Raw genomic sequence first — 10,740 nt, 5'->3', positions numbered from 1 at the left:
CAAGTCCATGAACAATTGTTGATTTTCAATTGAGTTGTCCTTGAACAGGGTATTGGTTCATGGTTTTTGCTAAAAAGGTTGTTATGAAGTAACGATGTGTCTGTCTGTGGAAGAGGCTGTACAATCTGGGTAAAGACGTGAGTACAGAAGACATGACTTTTGTCTGTACAATGACTTGGGGTTTTCATATATTTTGGTATTCTATTGCTTGCCTTCTAGGGTATACTTGAATAAGCACTATAAAATCTGAGATTGTTTATTCATTGTATTTTAATAAAATAAAGACAAACACTCTTGGTTTGACTGAATTCATTGATGGATGCTCAACTGCATGGACGGATCTACCATGGAGGTATTCTAGTCACATGCCTAGGTCCTCCTGGCCACTAGGGGGCCCAGACAAAATAATGTTGACTAAATAATGTTAAACACATATTTATTATGCAGCTGGTATAACTCCTTTATACAAAACAGGGTTCCAATATCATTCCCTATTCTATTTGTCTTCATATTTGTAAAAAGCATCACTCAGACGTTTGTGAGGTGAATAAATCAGTCTATCAAGTTTATTTGTATAATGCTTTTTACATAGCACAGTGCTTCCCTCAATAAACAAAGGCCCTGTCCTTAGACCACCTCCAGCCCTTACTCCCTTGACTCTTGTGTAGATATGATGTGGGCAATATGTTTGTCAGTCATTTAATTCAATACAACCTATGGGAGGAGGTAAAAAACAAACAAATGAAACTCACAGGACTACTGCTTACTGTCTGTCCCATGCATGCCTGTTTGACTTCCTGTGTCTGTCCAAATGTGCATTCTGTATGTATTGCTAATTCTCTAATGCTGTTAGTGTGCTTAATGTTGTGGCACTAGGGGGGTTGTCAGAAATATTATTGTGCTATTATCAATGCCAAAATTAACCAGCTCACCTGATAATAATAATAACGTATATTTCTATAGCGCTTTTCCTGCAAATGCTGCAACTCAAGGTCAAGTGTGATGAACACACCTCTACTACCCCTAACCACCCACCAGGGCTGCTAATGAGCACACCTCTACTACCCCTAACCACCCACCAGGGCTGCTAATGACCACACCTCTACTACCCCTAACCACCCACCAGGGCTGCTAATGAGCACACCTCTACTACCCCTAACCACCCACCAGGGCTGCTAATGACCACACCTCTACTACCCCTAACCACCCACCAGGGCTGCTAATGAACACACCTCTACTACCCCTAACCACCCACCAGGGCTGCTAATGACCACACCTGTACTACCCCTAACCACCCACCAGGACTGCTAATGAACACACCTCTACTACCCCTAACCACCCACCAGGGCTGCTAATGAGCACACCTCTACTACCCCTAACCACCCACCAGGGCTGCTAATGACCACACCTCTACTACCCCTAACCACCCACCAGGGCTGCTAATGAACACCTCTACTACCCCTAACCACCCACCAGGGCTGCTAATGTACACACCTCTACTACCCCTAACCACCCACCAGGGCTGCTAATGAGCACACCTCTACTACCCCTAACCACCCACCAGGGGTGCTAATGAGCACACCTCTACTACCCCTAACCACCCACCAGGGGTGCTAATGAACACACCTCTACTACCCCTAACCACCCACCAGGGGTGCTAATGAGCACACCTCTACTACCCCTAACCACCCACCAGGGCTGCTAATGACCACACCTCTACTACCCCTAACCACCCACCAGGGCGCAGGCAAGTGGTTATTTCACCTGTTTCACCCCACACACACAAACTGCCAATACAACTGCTTTTGGACTTGCGTCCGCTTTACTCCGTCTGAAAATAGAGCCCACATAGTGTTGTCAAATGTTTTTATTTATGTAATGAATGGACTCATATTCCTATCGAATAAACAAGGAAAGTTTCATACATACAGAGAGGAAAGTGTGGAAATATAAACCAACATTCTCATCATGACATGATTTTAACATTTATGAATATACATTATTGGAAACACATCAGCGTATTATATCTAGACACCATACTCATTGCTATTGTCTACAATCTCTCCAGTGCCACTCAACAAGACAGTTTATATAATATGATACTACTGGTAACTCATTCTTTGACCTACTCTCTCAAATACCCTTTTTTTTCTTACATAAGATGTGGGATATTATGGTCAACATTATTTTTTATTTTTACCATGAAAGGATAAATTCACTGTGTCACTAAATCTCAGACGTGAGCAGCCATAATAGTAAACACGTATACTGGACAGTTAATATATAAGGAACTAGTTACAACAAAAATGTAACTTTTTCTAAATAAAACACTGCAGAATTTTTCATGTTTCATGGAAATTAAACTTGTCTGAAATAGATTTTGGGTGCATGATTTCACTGTAATTATTTTTATACCTTCCACACCACTGCGTTAGTGCATTCATGTTGTGCCACGGCTGTAGAAGGTCCTCCTGCTCTCCGTTTGACCTCCGAACTCATTACAAAAGCCTTCCACTCTCGATGAAAATTATCTAAAGCATATCAGGAAAATATATAGCAGCTTTCTCTAAACAGAACCATTGTAGATAATACCTATGTACAGGTGTATTGTTTTCTTTTCCTCTTTTCCCCCCCCGACACAAAAATGTACCACAAGTTAAAAATATCATTTTAAAAAAGCCTCACAACCACCGACATGAAAAGGCTTACTAGTGAGTACATTTCTTTTTATTGTCCAGTGTTGTTCTTGTATGCAGTTGCAGTTATGATATGAGACATTGGTCAGAGCAAAGGCCAGGTCAGGCCTTAGGCTGGGCTGAGCTAGGCAGGAGAAGTGGTTGGCAGGTCTGAGAAGGGAGAGAGAGAGAGCTAGGCTTGGGATGGACTTGGACAGGGGAGGAGGGCAGAGGAGAGTTGTAGACAGGCCAGATCAGGGCAGCTTCAGGTGTGACCCGACCCTCTTCTACAGACCTGGGGGGGGGGGCCGGGGGGGAAGGGCCGGCTTCAGTGCGGGGCGGCGGGGGCGACCCCGGCGCTGTCCTCCCCGGGGGCGGACATCTGCATGAAGAGTTCCCTCAGCTCCGACACCTCGTCATCCTGGGGCGCCCCTCGCTGCTCGCGCTCCTCGATGAAGTCCCACAGACGCACGTTGTTCAGGAACTATGGACAGAAACGATACAGAGGAGTTTCACTTACTGGGTTGTCCTTGTAGAAGCTGCTAAAACTACTACTGGATCAATGAGTTAGCCAACTCGCTTTCCTAATAATAAACACGCACACGCACAGAGTTATTAACTCGTTTAGTGCTGAGGGGGAATAAAGTCGGCCGAGTTGTCAACATTCGAGGTCCGCAGGTGACTTTATTCACCAAAAATGCATCGATTACAATGCTTCATTTTGAAAGTAGTGTAGTGTCAAAGTGTTGTTGCTAGGTAAATACCACATAAAACACTTCAGCCCTCTAGGTGGTGAGTGTTCCAGAATTCTTTGGCAGTTGGTGAGATAAGGTAAGGTCATTGGTATGGTTGGTACTGAACACCCCTGTGGGCGGCGTGACTGAGCAGCGACGGCCAGGCCTTACTCACCCTGACGTTCCCCTCAGAGCCCAGCTGCTTGCGAGGTTTGTCGGGCTCGGCCCGCGTGCCGTCGGGGTAGGCGTGCATGTAGAAACACTTCCCTCCGAACGGACAGGTGCCTCGTCCATGGTCAAAGTATTTACATGGCTTCTTACTGGAAGTGAGAGAGAGAGAGAGACCTAGATGAGAACCAGGGGAGGCTGGTGGAGGTAGAAATCGGAGGGCGGGCTTGTGGTAAGGCATGGAATGGAATGAAACACGTGCGGTCAGAACTGGCAGGTTTCTCGTCCCTGGTCTAAGGATGTACACGGCTTCCTACTGCAGTAGAGAGCTGGCATCTGCAGGTCTGTCATCTTTCAAAAACAACAATCCAAACCTCGAATCTGATGTTAATTATTAGGCAGGGCTCTACAGTGCGACCATTTCACTCGCATTTGCGACTAAAAATACATCTGTGCGACTAGAGAAATAAATTCACGAGCACACGTGCGAGTACAGAATTTATTTATTTATTTATATATATTTTTTTTTTTAATTCTAAAAATAAATCTGCGCGAACCGTGTGGCCACATTTTAAGCCGTCAGCCAGCCCGCTACGACCACGGGAAGTCATGTTAAAAGTGAAGTTACTTCTGTTAAACTAGCGCTAAGCTAACATCGCTAATCGCTAACTCCCTTTTGGGCCTTAAAGAGACAAGCGCCCTTTTCTCATCTCAAGCTTCATTAGCTTCATTAGCTCACCACATCTACAGATTTGGTCCCACACACTCCAGATTTGAACCCAAGGTTACAACCAGGGTTAACTACCCAGGGTAGAAAGTAGAAAGCTCTCAGACCTTCAGAACCCATTGAAAGTAGTGGAGGTACTCCAGAAGTCCAAATGCATCTCTAATCCTAGGAAACCCTAGGAAGCAAGTTGCCTAATGGCATGAAAATGCAACATGTTGTACTTGAGTGTGGCAGAGAGGTGGGACCCCCGGGGATGGTGGTGTGCTAACAGCTAGCCGCCGCAGAGGCACCGTGCTGGGCTGGCCACCTCCACATGTCACCACCCCGGGCAGCATGGGGCTGGGGACTGGTCATCTGGATGTGGGGTAGTTTAATACCCCTAGATGTGGAGTTGTCTGGCCACCGTGTGTGACTGATGTAGCCTGACCCAGCAGCAGGGAGGTGGGCAGCATGGAGACAGACCTCTGCATGGCCTGGCTGGGCTGCTAGCTGACAGACCTAGCCCTAAAGCCTGGCTGGGCTGCTAGCTGCTAGCTGACAGGCATGACATGGATGAATGAATGAACATGCTGCTAACCAGGAGAACTTGACACAGCTAGTTACCATAATACAATGCCATCAACTCTGCGTCTAGTAGGGCTGTAGGCATGGGCCAATGTGTGATTTGGGTGCAAAAATGGCAAAATCACTAATAAAAATGTGTTATAATTACATTTTTCACTGTGCTCCTAAATTTCTTTGTGTGCCCCTAACATTTTTCATTTAGGAGCACATGTGCTCCTAGTGAAAAAGGTTAGCGTAGAGCCCTGTTAGGTATGTTTTTTTAGAACTGACACACAGAATAGCAGAAAAATACTTTGTATTCACCAGAACAGCTCACCAGAAATGAACATGGGGGTCATTTTCCTGAAAGCTTTGTTGCTGAAATAGCACTTAATTTCTCCCAACAACTCAGCCCCGCAAAGCCGTGAGAGTGTAACAATTGCAAAATCAATGTTTGGAGGTCAATCCAGCCTGTAGCCTGAAAGAACGACATTCATTAAACGAAGCACTTTGCTGGTCTGGGAGAGACGTGGGCCCTGGATCAACAAACGAGATAAAGTACTACTTAACGCCACGAAAAGCTTTCGGGAAACCGACCCCTGGACTATCCGCCGTTACATATGGATGAGGTCATTAATATGGAACACGGGGACGGAACCTCCGATGAAGCCTGAGACACGTGTTCCAATGGAACACCACAGTACCACACAGAGGGGGGTGTCTGACTGGTGCATCGAGTCAATCACAGCCTCCTCAAAGGCCATACTGTGGGGTTAAACCCCCCCCCCCCACCCCCAACACACACACCCCCCCCCCCACAGACCCACACTCTTGTATCTCCTCTGTCAGTACTGAAGCAGAGGAGGCCAGCTGCTGACCTTTTCTCTTTCTATTTCTGTTGGGTCCCAGACGGTCCTCCGCTCACACAGCGCTGCTCACCTTCAGCACACCAAAGATCACGACACGGAACACATCCTCAACCAATCCCTGGTCCCTACCGCCTAACCCCTAGTCCCTACCGCCTAACCCCTAGGCCCTACCTCCTAACCCCTACAATACCGCCTAACCCCTAGTCCCTACCACCTAACCCCTAGTCCCCAACCCCTAGTCCCTACCACCTAACCCCGACAATACCTCCTAATCCATAGGCTCATCCTAAACCAACCCCTAGCCCCTACCTCCTAACCCTCAGGAACGTAAAGGCTATACATCTGAGAGTATTGGTGTCGACAATGTGGCCAACACTCCTCGAGGCTCAGTGGGACTGAGGTTGGTGGGCTTCAGGTCTAAGCCTTCATCAGGACACCGTGCCCCTTTGTGGATCACTGACAGACAGAACATGACTGCTGACACGACAATATCATACGCCTTCACGGCACTCAATCGTATGGATCTTCTCTGCAGTGAAACGGTGGAGATTGAGACTGAATCGAAAGGTTTTGTGATGAAGTGTAAAAGTATGTATGCTGACCTGACTCCAGACTTGAACTCGTCGATGAGTCTGTTCTTCTCGTCCTGGTCCTCGACCCAGTACACACTGGGGATGACAAACTCCGACACCACTCTGCACTCCGGACATGACCTGGATGGATGGAGAGAGAGAGACACACACATGATCATTAGACACCGGCTCTACATCCTGCACCGCTCTACGTCCTACTCTCCTCACTAAGTTCTCCTCTCCTCAACAAGTTCTCCTCTACTCACTAAGTTCTCCTCTCCTCACTAAGTTCTCCTCACTAAGTTCTCTTCTACTCACTAAGTTCTCCTCACTAAGTTCTCTTCTACTCACTAAGTTCTCCTCTCCTCACTAAGTTCTCCTCTCCTCACTAAGTTCTCCTCACTAAGTTCTCCTCTCCTCACTAAGTTCTCCTCTCCTTACTAAGTTCTCCTCTCCTCACTAAGTTCTCCTCTCCTCACTAAGTTCTCCTCTCCTTACTAAGTTCTCCTCTACTCACTAAGTTCTCCTCACTAAGTTCTCCTCTCCTCACTAAGTTCTCCTCTCCTTACTAAGTTCTCCTCTACTCACTAAGTTCTCCTCTACTCACTAAGTTCTCCTCACTAAGTTCTCCTCACTAAGTTCTCCTCACTAAGTTCTCCTCTACTCACTAAGTTCTCCTCTACTCACTAAGTTCTCCTCTACTCACTAAGTTCTCCTCTACTCACTAAGTTCTCCTCACTAAGTTCTCCTCACTAAGTTCTCCTCTACTCACTAAGTTCTCTACTCACTAAGTTCTCCTCTCTAAGTTCTCTTCTCCGCTCCTCACTAAGTTCTCCTCACTAAGTTCTCCTTGCCTCACTAAGTTCTCACTAAATTCTCCTCTAGTCGTTAAGTTCTCCTCTCCTCGCCAAGTTCTCTTCTCCTCACTAAGTTGTCCTCACTAAGTTGAACTCACTTGATGATCTTGTTCTCAAACTGCTTGGCACAGCGCCACTGACGAATGCAGCTGAGGCAGTAGGTGTGGCAGCAGCTGGACAGGATGCCGAAGCGCCGCTCCGACGGCGCCGCCTTCTCGTACACCACCTCCATGCAGATGCTGCACACCTTGTCCTGGCTGTGCTGCGCCGCGAACGCCTTCTCCATGTCGCTCTCAAACGCCAGCATGCACATCTGAGCGAGGGGGGAGGGCGAGAGGGAAGGAATAGAGGAGGGGACGTAGAAAGCAAGAGGGGAGGAGGGGGAGAGGGAGAAGGAATGAGAGGAGAGGGAGGGGGAGAGGGAGAAGAGAGAAGGGAGGAGGAGGGAGGGAAAGGGAGAAAAGGGAGGGAGAAGGGAGGAGAGGCGAAGAGAAGAGGAGGGAGAAAGGTTGAAAGAGAAGAGAAATGGGTGACACTAAATGTCAAAAGGCTTCCTACACAGTTCCTTGCCAGATCTGTCTGCATGCAGCGCTTACATCATCTTTACCATATAAAGTTCACACATTGCATATCGGGAGGTTATCACATACATTACACATTTGTGTAAATATAATATGTTGTATAATGATATCTGTCAGTCACGAAAATGACTGATTGATTGTGCACCGATGTATTCAATAGTAAATACACTGAATATAGCGACTCCATTTATAATACAAGTCCTCTCCATTTGGCACATAACGACAGACAAGTAATCTTTCGACTTGTTCAAACAGACCCCCCCCCTACCTTCTCATGGGCTCTCCTCTGCTCCTGGTCGTGGGGGTGCAGCACCTGAAGGCTGCAGATGTCACACGTGTCCCCGTGCAGGTAGGGGCAGCTGCTGCCGTAGTGGCACTGCCCTGCGGCGGCGTAGGGGCACAGCTGGGGCTGGGGGGGCATCTCGTGGCCCGGGGGGCCGTGGCCAGGGACGGGCCCCCCGTGGCCCCCGGGGACAGGACCAGGGTAGGGCCCGGCGGTGGCGGAGCACTCCAGCCCGGTCCTGATGGCCTCCAGGTAGGAGTGAGGCGGCTTGGCCTGGGCACTGTTGGGGTCCTGCTGGAAGTCCCAGCACTCCTGCTGTTCCGGGCCCGGCACCATGTCTGGGCCTTCACTACCGTAGGGCAGCAGTCTGCTGTCGCAGCCTAGGGCTAAGACAGAAGTAAAAGATAGAGGATAAGTCTTTTCCTAAGTAAAAAAGCTTAAATGACAGATTCACAATTCATCATGATACCTCCTGGTGGCGATCTACGTAACTACCAATCCTTTCTTGGTTCGCTGCAATATATTACATTTTGTAGCCTCTCCAACCGACTCAAACAGATTACACGACCGCTTTGACCAGCTGGCGGTGAGAGAGAACCCATCCAGACTGTAGTACCTCTATCTCGGAGGACCAGGGGCTTCTTGCCGTGCCTGCTCGGCCCCACTGAGGGCCCGGGTCCCGGGACAAAGGCGCCACCAACGTTGGGGCCTCTGATAGGCTGGTCCATCGGGATACCTCCACCTCGACCCGCAGCGGGCTTGATGTGGTCATACCTACAAAGAAAATTAAAATGCATACATACAGCAACGTCAGTGATTTTCTGTGCTAGATAGAGACAGTGCATCGATTCAGTGTTCTATATTCTATATTTCTTGTATGATAATTATTAGTTTGTATGTACAATTCAGGTAAATTCCAAACAGCTCAGTGTCTGAACTCGAGTTAGGGACCCACAGAACTAAACGTATTCGCTGTCGCTCTTACTGAATCTGATTCCCTATCTGATTCAACAAGACAACTAACTGGGCAAGCACTTGCAATTGCGCAGTCATTTGAGCCCAACGGACTAGAGTTACAGAACAGGTGTCGCTACAGCATACCATGTCATTTCAGAAGAGAATGGACCAGACAGACTGTGCATGTGTTGATCCAGAAAAGGGAGAAGAGACATTCAAATAATATTGAGGCTTTTATTAACTCATCAACTACCAAAGAATTCCGGAACACTCGCCACCTAGAGTTCAAACTGTTTTATGTGGTGATTACCTAGCAACAACACTTTGATTGGCTAATAAAGGAGGCATTATAATTTATGCATTTTTTGGTGAATAAAGGTGATCCTTGGCACACTAGTAATATGTTGACAATTCAGGCAACTTTATTTAACCCTCAGCACTGAATGAGTTAAAGAGAATCAATTCGGGGGGGTGACGAACCTTTCCTCGGGGACGCGGCGGGGAAGGCATAACTAACTTCCAGTGCAGAACACACGGTTTTAATCGACTGTCCTTGGGTGCAAACCATCTGCTGTTTTAGGTGATAGGCAATGACCTTACAGCGGGGGTAGGTGTACGCTTAGACGAAACAAGACCGTGTGTGGTGGAGGCCATTTGGGGACTTTGCCTCGTGCCCCAGAGAAATGTTTACAGGACACCCGAGGCACAATCAGAGGGGCTAAAATTAACCCTCATAGTTGTGCGTCCCATGAACTTAAGAGTTAGTGAACAGGTGTAGTAGCTACAGCAATACAGCTACAATGTCATTTCGGAAGACAATGCCATGGAGCAGACAGACAGACCATGTGTGTGGCCATTGGCGTGCAGTGTGTGTCAGTAAGTTTGAATCTGAATCTCACCTGCAACGGTCACCATAGGCACAGACTCCTCTCTGGTAGAACTTGCAGATGGTGGAAGGTTTGCTGGTGGTCAGGTCGTGAGAGAACATGCACCTATTCCCTTCCCGGCATACTCCATGAAGGAAATACCTGCAATGATGAACACAAGAGAACAGAGAGATCAGAGAGCTGGCTAGACGTTACAGCACCAAGGCTAGCCGTGTGTCACTCCTGCGATTGGGTCTTAAGATGTCTTGAGAATGTCTTAAGTAATATGTCCAACATAGGTCCAACATGTCTTGGTAATGAAGATGTCTTAAGATGTCTTGGCAATATGAAGATGTCTTGTAATGTCATAGTCCTGGTTGAAGGATAGCCTGCGATGCCTTTCTCCAAGGCCAAACCCGGGATGCCCTTCTCTCTCATTCATTGGATCTCGGACCGGTAAAATGATAATCTGACGTCTTGTATAGCGAGCTAGCTAGCTTAGCCTTGCCTTAAAACACACCGTAATGACTAGCTAAAGATCGAACGAGAACATCTTAGATCTCAAACGGTTAGATCCGAAACTAGATGGCTGATCTGTGCCCTATGCTTAGCTGACGTTAGATCATGCAAATGAGTTAGTTAGCGCTAGGCTAAACGAGTTAGCTGTTAGCTTGCCATGCTAACAGCGAGCTATTACAAGAAAGGAAAGACATACTGACAGCCGATCGAGACGAGATCGGCTGTAGTTACAGCAATAAAACTAATCAGTGTGGAACGTAAAGCAATGTTTAGGTTTTACCTGCAGGTCACTTGCTTCGTGGTCATTTTTGTGCCTCAATAACATTGGCGCAACTGTGTGTTAGCTTGTTCTTGTTGTCACACAGGTTGTCACGTTTGGGTGCAACCAG

At 47.5% G+C, this 10,740-nt stretch overlaps 1 protein-coding gene across 1 annotated transcript; it reads right to left on the bottom strand.

The window, feature by feature from the left end:
* Positions 1–1,877: 1,877 nt before the first annotated feature.
* mkrn2 (makorin, ring finger protein, 2) lies at positions 1,878–10,730 on the bottom strand. The gene is made up of 8 exons (XM_080545627.1): positions 10,632–10,730; positions 9,866–9,994; positions 8,626–8,783; positions 7,995–8,395; positions 7,244–7,458; positions 6,319–6,429; positions 3,585–3,729; positions 1,878–3,159 (listed from the first exon to the last, which is right to left on the bottom strand). Exons 1-8 carry the CDS (start codon positions 10,655–10,657, stop codon positions 3,004–3,006), a joined length of 1,341 nt encoding a protein of 446 aa, XP_080401753.1. The 5' UTR covers positions 10,658–10,730; the 3' UTR covers positions 1,878–3,003.
* Positions 10,731–10,740: the final 10 nt, after the last annotated feature.

This window comes from Nansenia antarctica (assembly GCF_963989245.1).
Source record: "Nansenia antarctica genome assembly, chromosome: 15".
Classification (NCBI taxonomy): domain Eukaryota; kingdom Metazoa; phylum Chordata; class Actinopteri; order Argentiniformes; family Microstomatidae; genus Nansenia; species Nansenia antarctica.
Note: the sequence above shows the minus strand (reverse complement) of the source record. Positions and strands in the feature narration are given on the sequence as shown.